This window comes from Periophthalmus magnuspinnatus, chromosome 5 (assembly GCF_009829125.3).
Source record: "Periophthalmus magnuspinnatus isolate fPerMag1 chromosome 5, fPerMag1.2.pri, whole genome shotgun sequence".
NCBI classification, from domain to species: domain Eukaryota; kingdom Metazoa; phylum Chordata; class Actinopteri; order Gobiiformes; family Gobiidae; genus Periophthalmus; species Periophthalmus magnuspinnatus.
The window spans coordinates 15,284,460-15,300,438 of NC_047130.1; the positions used below are offsets into that span (position 1 = coordinate 15,284,460).

Genomic DNA, 15,979 nt, shown 5'->3' on the forward strand with positions numbered 1-15,979 from the left:
GGTTAAGTCCTGGTTTAGACCTTGTTCAGGCCTGGTTAAGTCCTGGTTAAGTCCTGGTTTAGACCTTGTTCAGGCCTGGTTTAGTCCTGGTTTAGTCCTGGTTTAGTGCTGGTTTAGTCTTGGTTTAGACCTGGTTTTAACAAGTCTTACTTTCAAAAATTTTGAAATAATTGTTTTATATAACATCAAGACATATTGGACTTTATCTTAGCAGATGTGGCTCTATTTGCACAGATGTGGACTTTATCTGCACAGATGTGGCTCTATTTGCACAAATGTGGACTATCTGTGCAGATGGGCTCTATTTGCGTAGATGTGGACTTTATCTGTGCAGATGTGGCTGTATTTGCACAGATGTGGCTCTATTTGTGCAGATGTGGACTTTATCTGAGCAGATGTGGACTTTATTTGCACAGATGTGGCTCTGTTTGTGCAGATGTGGACTTTATCTGAGCAGATGTGGACTTTATTTGCACAGATGTGGCTCTATTTGTGCAGATGTGGACTTTATCTGAGCAGATGTGGACTTTATTTGCACAGATGTGGCTCTGTTTGTGCAGATGTGGACTTTATCTGAGCAGATGTTGACTTAATCTGCACAGATGTGGCTCTATTTGTGCAGATGTGGACTTTATTTGCACAGATGTGGCTCTATTTGTGCAGATATGGACTTTATCTGAGCAGATGTGGACTTTATTTGCACAGATGTGGCTCTGTTTGTGCAGATGTGGACTTTATCTGTGCAGATGTGAACTTTATCTGAGCAGATGTGGACTTTATCTGAGCAGATGTTGACTTAATCTGCACAGATGTGGCTCTATTTGTGCAGATGTGGACTTTATTTGCACAGATGTGGCTCTATTTGTGCAGATGTGGACTTTATCTGAGCAGATGTGGACTTTATTTGCACAGATGTGGCTCTAGCTACGTAGATGTGGGTCTATTTGCGCAGCGGTGGACTTTATCATCTCAGACGTGGCTCTATCTGCGCAGATGTGGCGCGAGCATGACTTTGTTGATGAAGTTGACGATGGCGGAGGCGGGCTGCTCAGGGTCGATCTCAGCAAACAGGTGACACACGTTTCCAGAGGAGCTGTCTGTCCGGCGAGCCACAAAACCAAACATCCTGAATGACAAAGAAACGACAAGAAATGACAGGATGAACCAGAAGAAATGACAGGATGAACCAGAAGAAATGACAGGATGAACCAGAAGAAACGACAGGATGAACCAGACTGTGGAATGAAAGAAGAAGGTTCAAAGAGATTCAAGAAGCAGTGTTAAAGCCACACACAGAAACATGTGTGACGAGGTGTGAGAGGAAAAACAGGGACATGAAACAAAGACTGAAGTAGAACTAAACCTGGATTCTACCAAAAATACACAAGGATGAAAATAGAACGGGACGAGGACGGTCCAGGATAAACCAGGACAAAGCTGGTTTGAACCAGGGCTCACGGTGACGCCACTATGAGACGGGGTGATTTTCCCCTAAAATGTTTCAAAGATGATCAAAACTCCTGAATATCCCGAGCTCCAGTGTAAAGTGTCTGAACCATGTAAAGAGGCTGATGTGCTCATCTGCTCAGAGGAACAGCACATTTCATATCCTGCCTGGACTGTTTTGATAAATGTGAGGTGCTCACTAAAAATTAGATTTAGGGACTAAGTAAAAAAAAAAAAAGTTTGGGGGTAATTAATATAAAAGTCCTTTGTATGAATTCATGCTTGACTCTGATTAGATCATTTACAGATCAGATCTGTGGAGAGGTGACCCTTCACAGTAAGAATACATGTTTTTCAAGACATTTCAAGACAATTCAATGAATCAAGACAGGTGAGGACAGGTGAGGAGAGGTGAGGACAGATGAGGACAGGTGGGGACAGGTGGGTACAGGTAAGGACAGGTAAGGACAGGTGAGGACAAGTGAGGACAAGTGAGGACAAGTGAGGACAGGTTCTGATAGGTGGGTACAGGTGGGGACAGGTGAGGACAGGTGGGGACAGGTGGAGACAGGTGAGGACAGGTGGGGACAGGTGGGGACAGGTGGGGACAGGTGAGGTCCACAACTGTAGCCAGGTGGGGACAAGTGAGGATAGGTGAGGACAGATGGTGACAAGTGAGGACAGGTGGGACAGGTTCTGACAGGTGAGTACAGGTGGGGACAGGTGAGGACAGGTGGGGACAGGTGAGGACAGGTGGGGACAGGTGAGGACAGGTGGGGACAGGCACCTAATAAAATGGCCATTGCTTACACAGGTATGGAAACACAGACTTACTTGCAGGACGTGCGCTCAGAGTGAGTCCATCTTAAGCACAGGTCAAACAGGGTCAAGGGTAAAACAGGGTCAAGGGTCAAACAGGGACAGAGACAAAAGCAGAAAAACATGAAAAACAGAGATGTGAACAAACGTGCTCCTTATATCCAGATGATATAAGTCTGAGCACTGACAGAAAAACATGGAACCTTTACTAGGAGAGATCAGTTTAATGCAGTACTGTGGAACATTCCAGGCAAAGCAATAACATCTCCGTGGAGAAAAGCAGGTAGCAGACCCTCCATCAGAAAAGTTACTTAGTGCACCTTTAAAATCACCTGTAACTGAAAAGGTTTAATGCCATGCTGTGGAACATTTCAGGCAAAGCAATAACAGCAGACCCTAAAAAAGGTACAGAGTGAATATAAGAACTTATCCTGGTTCGATTCTGGTTTAGTCCTATTTATTCCTGGTTTAGTCCTGGTTTAGTCCTGGTTCAGTCCTGGTTTAGTCCTTGTTCAGTCCTGGTTTAGTCCTTGTTTAGTCCTGGTCCGGTCCTGGTTTAGTCCTGGTTTGGCCCTGGTTTGGTCCAGTTTTGGTCCTGGTTCGGTCCAATTTTTGAGCACACTCTTAGTGTCTGTGCAGACTCGTACCTTTTATCGTGAGGGTCCAGGCTGCTGAAGGTCACTGTGTTGATTGGATAATGTCGTCTGAAGAACAGCCTGAAAAACAAAATGACTCAACTTTTAAATTATATCAAATATTATAAATTCAATTTTCTACACATACATCTATCTCATAATAAACACACCTGTGTCTTTGAGAGTAATTCTCTTAAAGCTACCATCTGAAAGTTTGTTTTTTTATTTTCACCGGTAGATGTCAGATGTGAAATCTGTTAGCCCCTCTCCCTTCCTCTTGCCTGCCCCCTTCCTCCTCTCACCTCTCTGCTCTTCTTCTATTAGACAGCAGTAATACAGATAACATCTAGTGATGATATGTGAGAATACACCTGGGGTGGGTCAGCCAGTGTGATTGCATGTGATGGTAGGTTTAACAGTAAGTGTAGTACTACTGCAGGAAGTAGTCTGATGTAGTGTAGTAGTAGCAGTAGTATTAATATTTTAATAGTAAAATGAGTACTATAGTTACCTGCGTTTGCTGTCTGTCAGAGTGATGCCCTGCGCAGACACTTTGAAGTGGACCACAGTTGCCACGGGACGCGGGATCAATGACAGAGTCACTTTGGTTGCCTTGGAAACTGCCTCCGGACCAGTCAGCGACTCAGTCTCCACAGAGTTCAAGTACAGCACATTACACGCTGAAAAAGGGACATGACATCAGTGATATATAGGACTGAACTGGGACTAAACCAGAACTAAAACTGGACTAAGCCGGGACTGAATGGGGACTAAACCAGGTCTAAAGTAGGTGTGACCCAGTCTAACTCGGTCTCTCTTTGCTCTGTACCTGCTCCTTGTCTAAGGAGACTGGCTGCGGTGCTGGTGCTGCTCACACTCTGCAGCTCCTGAAGCTCTCCCACCAGATCTGAAACAAACACAACAACAATAACAGCGACAACAAACACATCAACACCAACAAAAACAACAACATCAACAACATTATCAACAATGACAACAACAACAAACCCAACCACAACAATAACAACAACCTCCAAAACATCACCAAAAACAACATCAACAACAACAACAACATCAACAATGACAACAAACACAACAACAGCAACAAAATCAACAACATCATCAACAACGACAGCAAACACCGCAACATCAACACAACCACAACAGCAACAACAACAACCACAACAATATCAACAACAATATCAACAACAGCAACAACATCAACAACAACAAACACAACCACAACAACGGTAACAACATCAACAACAACATTATCAACCATGACAACAACAAACACAACCACAACAATAGCAACAACATCAACAACATCACCAAAAACAGCAACAACATCAACATTATCAACAACATAAACAATGACAACGACAAACAACACATCAACAACATCGACAAAAACAACAAAAACATCATCAACAACAACATTAATGACAACAACAACGTAACAAAAAAATAAAAAAATAAATGGTGGAACATTACAGGTAAAGCCATAACATTTCAATGCAACAAACAGTGGCAGACCTCCCATTACAAAAGTTGCACAGTGCTTCTTTAAAACTTGGCCTACCTTTTTCTGGGATGCGGAGGGCACAGGGCAGAGACACAGGGGTGATCGAGTGCTGGAATACCAGAGCAGACAGACTTCCTGAAATAAAAACAACAAAAACATCATAAAACTAAAGATAAAAGGAGCTATTAACCTCAAAACTACCACGTCATGACATCACAAGGTGGAACAGAGCATTTTGAGCTTTGGAGATGTCAACAGACTAATAAAAAAGTGTTACTCAAACATGTGTGAATGAAACAAAACACAACTTAGGGTCTGTTTATGAGGAAACAGCATTAGAAGATGGAGCTCACAGAGGTCAGAGGTCAGGGGTGAGTGTGATGCAGGACCTTTAAACCCTGTTTATTTGTAGAGTGATGTAAATGCTGTGGACAAACCGAAGTAGGCCTCGTTTTGGCAGCCTTTGATCTTGACTCCTCTGGGCCCCGTCTCGATCAGGAAGTGTCTGACCAGTTGCTCCAGAGCGTCCCCTGGTGGACAGTTAGGAGAAGTGAGAAGGGGGTAAATGTAATCAAGCTGTAAATGTAATCAATACATGTGAACTTTGACCTGACGTGGTTAAAAAATACAACTTTTATATATAGGTAGGTCCCCAAATTATGAGCAGTTTAACCCAGAGACAGAGGAGAATGAGTTAAGGACAGTAATACAGAAGTAGTAGCTCCAGGAGCAAAAGTACCAGTTGTAGTAGTAGTGGTAGGAGTAGTACGTAACAGTAAGTATAAGTAGTTAAGGATAGCAGTAAAGAAATAGTAGCACCAGGAGCAGAAGCAGCAGTAGTATTTGTAGTAGTAGTAGTTGCAGTAGTAGTAGTATTAAACTTGTAGTAGCCATAGTACCTTTATTCGTTGTGAGGTTGGCATTAGGGGGCGCTGTCTCCACTTTGAGGGCCAGTCCGTACGCACCCTGGAAGGAGTTACTGTCACGGATCAGGAAGGACCCCGGCTCCTTCTCCTTCAGCACCGCGATGGCTACAACACAGACAGTACACAACATGACACGAGACTCACACGAGAACCACCCTGGTCCCAGTCTCCCCCTGGTCCCAGCGTCACTCACCCTGGTCCCAGCGTCATTCACCCTGGTCTCAGTCTCACCCTTGTCCCAGTCTCCCCCTGGTCCCAATCTCACCCTGGTCTCAGTCTCACCCTTGTCCCAGTCTCATCCTGGTCCCAACCTCACCTTGGTCCCAGTCTCACGCCAGTCCCTGTCTCACCCTTGTCCCAGTCTCATTCTGCTCCCAGCCTCACCTTGGTCCCAGTCTCACGCCAGTCCCTGTCTCACCCTTGTCCCAGTCTCATTCTGCTCCCAGCTTCACCCTGGTCCCAGTCTCACTCAGCCCGGTCCCTGTGTCACCCTGGTCACAGCCTCACCCTGCTCCCAGTCTCACCCTGGTCCCAGCCTCACCCTGGTCCCAACATCACTCACCTTGGTCCCTGGAGATTCCCGGTTTGTACCAGAACTTAGAACTGTCCTGGACAAACTTTGCATTGACCCTGATGTCCCCCTCCACCTGAGCCGAGCCCCTCCTCTGCTCCCTGCTGCCCAGGAATGAGGCACTGAGGCTGGGGACAGGAGCCGAGGTTACCCTGGGGAGAGAACCAGAGAATAGAGCTCAGGAACTGCAGGGGGTTAATGTGGAGGATATTTGCATATGGAAAACACAACAGAACAAAACAATCTAAACAAAAACGATTAAAATGTAACTTAAATAATAGCTTTAGGCCTACAGTTTCAGTGTTTATTTGATTTTATTTTGAACGATCAGATTAAGGTCTGAAATAGACCAACTCTCAATTCTATTTGTTCTATTTTTTTTTTTTAACTTAAGGGTACCGATACATGCTGTAACTTTTCCAGGGGGAGTCTGCTACCTGCTTGTCTCCATAGAGACAATATTACTTTGCCAGAAATGTTCCACAGAATGGCATTAGACTTGATCATGTCATACAGTGTAATTTTACAAAGTTACAATAAGATATTTATTTACTGAAGTATAACATTAACATACTGATTTACCCACCTGTGCAGAGAGTCATGCCCGCTGGCAGCTCCTGACTGGCTGGCTCCTGATTGGCTGGCTCCTGATTGGCTGGCTCCTGATTGGCTGGCTCCTGATTGGCTGGCTCCTCTCTTCTTCTGGGGCAGAAGCGGCTGGGTGGGTATGGTGACCGCGGTGTACCCGGTGTAGGGCACATGCGGCACATTGAGGAGGGGGTAGTAGTACGACGCCAGGGGAAACGTGGGCGTGTTATACCCATCGGGGACAGGAGAGGGCGGCTTGGGCTCCATCAGATCTGGGGTTAGACTCTGGTCTGTGGAGAGGGAGGAGCGGAGTGGGGATGGTTCAGGGGAAGAGGGAGAGGAGAGGGAGGAGGTTGGGCTAGGGGACGTGTTCATGCTCACAAAATGGCCGCTGTCAGGTGGGTTTGGTAAAGCGGAGCCGTTGATCTGGACCTGGACTTGTAGTCCAGGTCCAGAGGCAGGGTCTGGGGTCCTGGATGGGTTTGGGGGGACATGGGAGCAGAGTACAGTGATGGTGTTGTTCAGGTTGGACTCTGGGCTCAGGGTGGACTCTAGGCTTTGGGCTGTGGTCAGGTCTGGAGTCACACTGAGGAGGACAACATTTGTTTAGGCCTAGGCCAGGTCATAGGCAGTGAGCTAAGAAAATACAGTCTGAAGTCCGGATTTAGACCTACTTCAGTCTTGGGTCAGTCATGGTTTAGCCCTGTTTCAGTCCTTTTTCAGCCCTGGTTCAGTCCCGGTTCAGTCCTGTTTAGTCCTGGTTCAATCCTGGTTCAGTTCTGGTTTAGACCTGGTTTAGGCCTGGTTTAGTCCTGGTTTAGTCCCAGTTCAGTCCCAGTTCAGTCCTGGTTCAGTCCTGGTTCAATCCTGCTTCAGCCCTGGATTAGTCCTAGTTCAGTCCTGGTTTAGTGCAAGTTCTGTCCTGGTTCAGCCCTGGTTTAGTCCTGGTTTAGTGCTGGTTTAGTCCTGGTTTAGTGCAAGTTCTGTCCTGGTTCAGCCCTGGTTTAGACCTGGTTTAGACCTGGTTTAGTCCTGATTCAGTCCTGGTTCAGTCCTGGTTCAGTCCTGATTTAGTCCTGGTTCAGTCCTGGTTTAGACCTGGCTTAGTCCTGGTTCAGTCCTGGTTCAGTCCTTGTTCAGTCCTGGTTCAGCCCTGGTTTAGACCTGGTTCAGCCCTGGTTTAGACCTGGTTTAGTCCTGGTTTAGTCCTGGTTCAGTCCTGGTTTAGACCTGGTTTAGTCCTGGTTCAGTCCTGGTTCAATCCTGGTTCAGTCCTGGTTCAGCCCTGGTTCAGCCCTGGTTTAGTCCTGGTTTAGTCCTGGTTTAGTCCTGGTTTAGTCCTGGTTCAGTCCTGGTTCAGTCATGGTTTAGACGTGGTTTAGTTCTCATATTCACTGTTAACATTCTTGACAGGCGAATTTTAGCAAGTTTATATGAGTTTATATACATTATAACCGAAAGTTACGTATATAACCACAGTTCTATGAATCCCTGATGACCGCCAAAGGCAGTGCTTCAAGCACTGAATGATCACTCTTGCACATGTGCAACAAATTCACCTATGACCTTCCGGTGACCCATGTGAAGCTATATAGTCATGTGACTCCAGAAGCACAGTCCCTTAACCTTTTTTCGAGGGCACGAGGATTCCGAGGGACAGAGACCTCTGGCGGTCTGGCGTAACTTTCGTTCTATTTCATCCCTTCTGACTGCCAGAGGCGGTGCTTCAAGCACTGGATGCTGTGTAGAAAGAGCTCGACCCTTACGTGGACCGGTATAACACAAACAGACTTCCCAACCGTTGCATACCTGCCATAACCTGTATGTAAGCCTCCAATGAGTGAACAGGGCATAAAGGTTCTGTGGTAGATTCCGTGCCAAACCTTGCCAACTGCAGTTGGGTATTACCTGTAGAAGATAACACCTAAGGGAGGAAAGAGACATTAGGCCAGAGAGTTAAACCTGAGCCATCAGCATGCCACCTACAGCAGGAGTCATTTGACAGACAGAGCCTGCAGTTCACCCACACGCTTACCAGAAGCCATGGTGAGGAGAAATGCAGTCTTAAACGACAGCCACTTAATGTCTGTCTGGACAATAGGTTCCAATGGATGAGCCCGCAGAATCTCCAGGACGAAAGATCCCATAAGCTACTGGCCGTGGGTGAAGCTGTCTGGCACCTTTCAACAAATGGGAAATGTTCTCATCACTTCCCACTGTGCTACCGTTCACGCCACTGTGGCAGCAAGATATTGCAGTCACATATACCTTTATTGTTGAAGGCAACATACCACGATCCAAAAGTTCCTGTAAAAACTCCAAGATAGCAGAAACTGGACAGCACACCGCATCTTGTCCATGTCTCCTGCACCATTCCTCAAATAGCTTCCACCTATTTGTGTACAACCGCCGCGTCGATGGTGCCCAGGCATTACAGATCGTATGTCCTATTCCTCCAGCATACTCCCAGACACAGAGCTGGAGCCGATTGGGATGGGGATGCAGTATCCGTCCCCCCAGCTGGGACAAGAGGTCCATCCTGGCGGGAAGGCGCATTGGAGAGCTGCAACAGAGTCTGTGCAGAAGCGGGAACCAAATCCTCGCTGGCCAGAATGGAGTAACCAGCAGAAGCTTGTGTCCCTCCGGCAGAACTCTCAGGAGTGTTGGATAAATCAGGGGAAAAACGCTTTTGTATCCGACCAGCAGGCATGTCGTTCCTTAATATACTCCGTAGAGGGGGGAACCAAAAAAGAAGACACAAAACCCTGTCGTCTATAAAAAATGCACTAGAAGCCGCCGGTGCCTCCAATTGTAAACCTGCACAAGCCACACATAAAGAAGGGGCAGCTGAGTCATTGTCACCTCCCTGACAGCAGGTGGAGTTGTGTGAGCTCAACTCTGATACGTCAGAGCACGCATCCAAACCGTCCCCAGTATGCGGGTCAGTGTCGTGGAAGTGCGTATCTGACACCACCACAGACAGGGCATCATCCTCGCAAACAGAAACCATCTCCCGTTGAGCAGTCTACTGGTCGCTATCCCGAGTCTGCATGGACTCAATGAGAGCTTTCATTCTAGTGAGCTATGAAGTAAGGCTGTCCACCTTCAAGGATAATTTTGCAGAGCAATCAGCACGCAGGGATCTGGGCATAATGCTGCAACTCATGCAAGCATTCTCTGTCAAACCTTCCCTAAGGGGGTCCATACCTAAACGTAAGGGGCATACATCATGTCCATCTTCAGGTTGAAGTGGGGTCATGCAAGCTCTACAGCACATGGACTCCATCAAACTGGCGCTACCCTGACCATGATATACTCTAATCACAGGTCATGGGACTCTGAGCAATAAGCTGCCACCAAAGAAAATGAGAAAACTATTGTGGTACAAAGCAGTATCCATGAGTAGCCACAACACACTCGACCTAACCGCGAGAAAAAAAAGGGACTGTGCTTCCAGAGTCACGTGACTATATAGCCTCACGTGGGTCACCGGAAGGTCACAGGTGAAATTGTTGTTGTTAAATCTCAACCTAAGCAGGCGCAAGAGTGATCATTCAGTGCTTGAAGCACTGCCTCTGGCGGTCAGTAGGGATGAAATAGAACTCACTTGTACTTTGTGCAGGTGGGCAGAGCCTGTATATTACACATATGTACATAGAGTCGTTATAGTTGTATATCTCCTGACCTGTGGTGGGTGGGACTGTTGCTGATTACTGTGTAGTCATGTTCAGACTCTGGAGACATCTGGTCCTCACGCTCGGCTCCAGTCGAGTCTGAGACAAAAAGGAAATACATGATAATGATTATGATGAGATTATGTTTTTTATTTTACATCTGTTAAGTTTTTTTTTAAGTCTCCAGGCATTATAAAAGTCCCTGGACCCTCCTGTGGCAGTTCTATTCTGAGCTTCTCTCTTCTGAACACAGCACCTTCTCCTGTGGAAAGTCCTGTCTACACAGACTCTGGAGCCTGAAGGGGAAAACACCCTGATCCAGAGCTAACCACTGAAGACATTTGTGGCACCTACTGAACTAATAGATCAGGTCAGACAGTAGCTTATCAGTTAAAGGTGAGTAAAGAACTGAACCCGGTGGTGAATGTTGGAGGTAAGGGATGCCGTCAGGCTGACGAAGAAGTCCGATTGAGCCTTGTTGGCTTGTGGGACTCCTGAGGGAGCCGACGAGTACCAGCAGGCCAAGCGTGCCATGGCTTGAGTGGTCGCGAGGCAAAAACTCGGGGTTGGGAGGAGTTTGGGGAGGCCATGAGGCGGGCTCATCCATCACCCTGTGGCCTCAGAGGTGGACCTGGCTGAAGTCACTGAGGTGGTGCTTTGTGGATCTGGAAAAGGCATTCGACCGTGTCCCTCGTGGTGTCTTTTGGGGGGGTGCTCTGGGAGTATGGGCTCCAGGGCCCTTTGCTAAGGGCTGTCCAGTCCCTGTATGACCGGAGCAGGAGCTGTGTTCACATTGGCGGCAGTAAGTCAGACCTGTTCCCAGTGCATGTTGGACTCCGCCAGGGCTGCCCTTTGTCACAGATTCTGTTCATCGTATTTATGGACAGAATGTCTAGACGCAGCCAAAGCCCGGTTCAGGGGCTGGAGGGGGTCCAGTTCAGGGACCAGACGGGGTCCGGTTTAGGGGCTGGAGGGGGTCCAGTTTGGGGATCACAGGATCTCATCTCTGCTGTTAGCAGATGATGTCCTGATGGCTTCATCGAGCCAGGACCTGCAGCAGGCACTGGGGCGATTTGAGCCGAGTGTGAAGCGGCTGGAATGAGAATCAGCTCCTCCAAATCCGAGGCCAAAGGGCCAAGGGTCTGGAGATTAGAATGAGATAGAAAAAAAGTAAAACAAAACCCAATGACCCCTCCTGTCTCACCTGTGCGCTGGTCAGAGGTGCCGGGGTGGTGCTGGTCAGAGGTCCCGGTGTGGTGCTGGTCAGAGGTCCCAGGGTGGTCGTGGGGTAGGGATGCTCTCTTTGGGGAGGGGATACCCGCAGGGAGGGGGGACCCTGACACATGCCCTCTGCTCCCAGGGCTGTCTGCGGTTCTCAAAATGGCCGCCGGCGCAGGAGGGCAGGAGAGACGTGGCTGGACACAAAGGGGCTGTCATAAGTCACATTTAAACAGGTCCATTTGAATGATGTCAGAGTACTACTAACCTACTACTACTACTACTACTACTACTACTACTACTACTACTACTACTACTACTACTACTAGTACTATGTCTACTACTACTACTGTATTTCTGAGATTAATGAAACTACAGTACTACATTATATGCTTTTTTATTTCATTATTGCTTTTTATTTCATTATTTATATATATATATATATATATATATATACATACATACATACATACATACATACATACATACATACATACACACACACACACACACACATACATATAGAGCGCAATGAGTAATTACCAACAACCAGTGTGGGTAATTGGGCAAGACCCTTCAAGCTATTGCCTACCTCATACAATGATGAGTGCGACTGAAACTTACGAGATGCCAGCTCAGACCTCGCCCGTCCCCGGTTCTGGGGAACCAGAGCACCTTGATGAGAGATGGGCTACTTGAACAAGACAGAGATGGGCGAAATGCTAGAACAAGGCTCTGTTGGATGCTACTACTCCAGTGACCAGAGTCAGAGGGGTTACATGAACAGGATGTGGGAAAAATGGTTACTTCGAAACCCACAGTCCAAGCTTACGGCTAAGCAACTAGTAACTCAGTGTTCCAACATCCACAAACGGCAACTGCTATCACAACTTGAGATTGACGAAGTACAACACAAAATATGCTATGGCAATAGGGAGCAAGGATGCCAGGTCAGAGGGGAGTTAACATTAACTCCCAAACTGGAGATTGGGTACGAAGGCCCAATAAGTATCACGCTGAGGGAGGCATCGACTGGCCTGAAAGGCCCGAATGAACACAAGGCAGTTCTGACGCCACCTACAGAGACTAAGTGAAGTACCATCTGAAAGTCTCCTAGAAGATGTGAATGCAGCATTGAGAGCGATCCTTACCTCAACCATCACAGAGACCAATGAGCTGATATACACTTCAGCAGCAGTGATCCTAGAGATGCTTGGCTATAAGAACAACTATGGGAGCCATAAGAAACAATACCCACCATGGAAACGTCAGTGAGCCAACTGTCAGAGGCTCAGAGATGTGCAGCAAAAAAATAAGTACAAGAACTGTACAAGAGGTATAGCCAGATGCCCATACCTGAAGCACTGGAAACTGCCAAACAAATATTCCAAGCCTTGGCCAGCCGCCTAATGAGGCACATATGAGATAATGAAGCCAGACAAATAAATGGTCTGTTTGCAACACAACTGGTGAAAGTGTGCGCTCAATAGCAGGGTAATAACACCAGCGCAGACCCACCAAGGCTGGACACCAAACAGTACTGGAAAGGTATATGGGAGAAGGAGGTATCACATAACAGCGATGCAAAGTGGCTGATGGCTCTGAGAGAAGACCACAGCAACCTCCCTCAACAGAATCCAGTTACCATCACAACGGCAGACATCCAGGAAAGCATCTCAGGTATGAAAAACTGGACTGCACCAGGCCCTGACATGATCCACGCCCACTGGCTAAAGAAGCTCACTGCTCTCCATGAGCGCCTGGCAGCACAAATTAACCAGTTGCTAATGGATGGGACTCACCCTGAATGGCTAACCAAAGGTCGTAAGGTCCTGATCCAGAAGGATCCCTCAAAGGGTACTGTCACATCCAACTATCTGCCAATAACCTGTCTCTCCACAACATGGAAGCTCATGTCAGGTATCATCGCGGCTTAGTGGGCTTAAGTGGACACATGGATGGAAATACATGAGCACAGCGCAGAAGGGTATCGGCAAAGATACCAGGGGAGCCAATCACCAGCTCCTGGTAGACCGAACAGTCGCCCGAGATTGCAGAACCCGTAAGACAAACCTCTGCACTGACTGGATTGATTACAAGAAAACCTACGACACAATGCCACACACATGGATCACTGAATGCCTGACGCTGTACAACCTCAACAGGACTCTAAGAGCCATAGTGTTCAGAAACATCTGTGCAGAGTACGGACTGGAAACCCCAAGATCAAGGTGGGAAACACCTCCAAAGGTGGTGGAGAATGATCGAGCCAAGATCCTGTGTGACTTCCAGATACAGACTGACAGAATGGTGATGGCAAACCAACCGGACATTGTGGTGGTAGATAAACAACAGAGCAAAGCATATATATATATATATATATATATATATATATATATATATATATATATATATATATATATATATATATATATATATATATATATATATATATATATATATATAAAAAACTAAAATATTTAAATAGCATAGCCACAACAACAACTACTACTACTACTACTATTATCATTACCATTACTGCACTACCAAAACTCTTGAAACTACTTTGACTACTACTATTTCTGAGATTGAGTCACGTACTACATTATATAATTTTTACTTCAGTAACTTTGAATAAATACTACTACTTCTACTGTTACTATTACTATGATTACTGCTAGTTGAGTTCTTGCCTGTAGAAGCTCTCCTTGGTTTTAATTCCTCTGAAATTAGAAACATATTTTTATATCTTTGCGTTTGCTGTGACGTGTTTGTGTTTGACTCACCTCCAGCTGAGGGGGAACGTGGTACTCGCCTCTGCCCTCCTCCCTCACATCGTTCTGGGACTGTGGACTGGTGAAGGCCTGGGTGAGTCCCGGAGCTCCACAGAGGAAGCTCCGCTGGTCTAAGGTCGGGCTCGGGCTCACCGTTGCTGGGCACGAGTGAAAGGCTTGTGGCTTATGGTACGACCAGAACTCCGCCTCCCTCTGCCATGAACTCTCCCACAGCTCCCTGATGAGAGAACAGGGAAGATTAATGTAACAGATGTTACTTTGTGTCAGATGCCCTCCCATCCTCATGTATCTCTGTGTTTATTAACATTTTAACCATTTGTAGTTTCTCAGTGATCAGATTAATTCAACGTCTCTACCTCTGTCTGGAGCCATGTGACCACTGCGAGCCCTCTGATTGGTCCGTGTGCATGGCGTGGAATGTCCTGATTGGTCCCCTGGAGGAGCAGTCTCTACAGGGGCAGAGTGGATGTGTGGACCCGATGATGAGCTCTCGATACGGGCCCGAGGTGAGGGTGGGCTGGGACAGGTGCGTTGATGGACTATGGCTCGGCAAGTACAGCTGGAAATCTGAACCAGAGCAGAGTCTGGACGAGTTATTCAAAATGTGATTGTGACGATGCTCAGTTTGCGGACACTGGAAACACGGCTGGTACATGCATGGCTGGTTCAGAGCCAGAGGAGCCAGGGGAGCCAGGGGAGCCAGAGGAGCGAGAGGAGACGGAGAGGGGTGTTGGATTTGTAGATCTGGGAGCTTGAGCGCAGTGTGACGATGGTATAGCTCTATCTGAGAAGTGGACAGCTGTGGAGCCGGAGGAGGAGAGGTGGATTTGGACACGAGCGCAGGCAGCGTTTGGCTCTTTGGTTTGTTCTTCACACAGTTACAACGGTTATGACAGTGTGAACTAACGAGGCACAGCTCTGTCTCACGTGGCGCGCTCTTATGGACATTTTGAGAACAGCAGGAGTGATCTTTTCTGGTTTCGGCATCGTCCAAAATGGCAGTCTCTCGATCCTTCGCCTTCTTCTCATCAAGGGGAGTCGATTGGTTCGGAGGGTCCGGTTCTTCGACTGGTATAGAGGGGAGTGGGCGGGGCACGCTGGGGGGTGACCTCACCGTCGGGCCATTTCTGAGAACCTCATTGTTGGAAGAGGATTTGGGGACGGAGCCAGGGCCGCGGCGTTTCCGGACCTGAGCGTAAAGGCTGCCGTCGAGAGGGCCGCGAGTGTGAGAGATGTCTGAAGAGAAACAAACAGAGAACTAAACCAGGACTAAACCAGGACTAGACCAGGACTAAAGCAGGACTATAACTGGACTAAACCAGGGCTGAACCAGGACTAAGTCAGGATTATAACTGGACTAAAGCAGGACTAAAGCAGGACTAAAGCAGGACTAAAACAGAACTAGGCCAGAACTAGACCAGAACTAAACCAGAAGTAAACCAGGACTATAACTGGACTAAACCAGGACTATACCAGGACTGAACCAGGACTAAACCAGAACTAGACCAGGACTATAACTGGACTAAACCAGGACTAAATCAGGACTAAACCAGGACCAAACCATGTCTAAACCAGGATTAAATCAGGACTATAACTGGACTAAACTAGCACTGAACCAGGACTAAACCAGGACTAATCCAGATCTAAACTAGGACTAGACCAGGACTAGACCAGGGCTAAACCAGGACTAAATCAAGTAATGTACTGTACGACTGTAGTATTAGAAGTAGCAGTAGTAGTATTAGTAGTATTAGTAGCATTAGTAGCATTAGTAGTATTAGT

At 47.1% G+C, this 15,979-nt stretch overlaps 1 protein-coding gene across 1 annotated transcript in view; it reads right to left on the bottom strand.

Annotated features, from left to right (window-relative positions):
- Nucleotides 1-613: 613 nt before the first annotated feature.
- The window catches only part of LOC117371520 (tensin-2-like), a 47,428-nt gene continuing 32,062 nt past the window's right edge, over nucleotides 614-15,979 (bottom strand). Inside the window, exons 17-30 of the mRNA XM_055222041.1 lie at nucleotides 14,554-15,433; nucleotides 14,189-14,414; nucleotides 11,389-11,599; nucleotides 10,196-10,283; nucleotides 6,509-7,096; nucleotides 5,914-6,074; nucleotides 5,325-5,456; nucleotides 4,863-4,955; nucleotides 4,483-4,560; nucleotides 3,730-3,807; nucleotides 3,412-3,580; nucleotides 2,913-2,981; nucleotides 2,281-2,310; nucleotides 614-1,126 (exon numbers count right to left, since the gene is read on the bottom strand). Of these exons, the coding sequence (XP_055078016.1) occupies nucleotides 982-1,126; nucleotides 2,281-2,310; nucleotides 2,913-2,981; nucleotides 3,412-3,580; nucleotides 3,730-3,807; nucleotides 4,483-4,560; nucleotides 4,863-4,955; nucleotides 5,325-5,456; nucleotides 5,914-6,074; nucleotides 6,509-7,096; nucleotides 10,196-10,283; nucleotides 11,389-11,599; nucleotides 14,189-14,414; nucleotides 14,554-15,433 (2,948 nt within the window). The 3' untranslated portion in view covers nucleotides 614-981. The remainder of the gene's footprint in view (nucleotides 1,127-2,280; nucleotides 2,311-2,912; nucleotides 2,982-3,411; nucleotides 3,581-3,729; nucleotides 3,808-4,482; nucleotides 4,561-4,862; nucleotides 4,956-5,324; nucleotides 5,457-5,913; nucleotides 6,075-6,508; nucleotides 7,097-10,195; nucleotides 10,284-11,388; nucleotides 11,600-14,188; nucleotides 14,415-14,553; nucleotides 15,434-15,979) is intronic.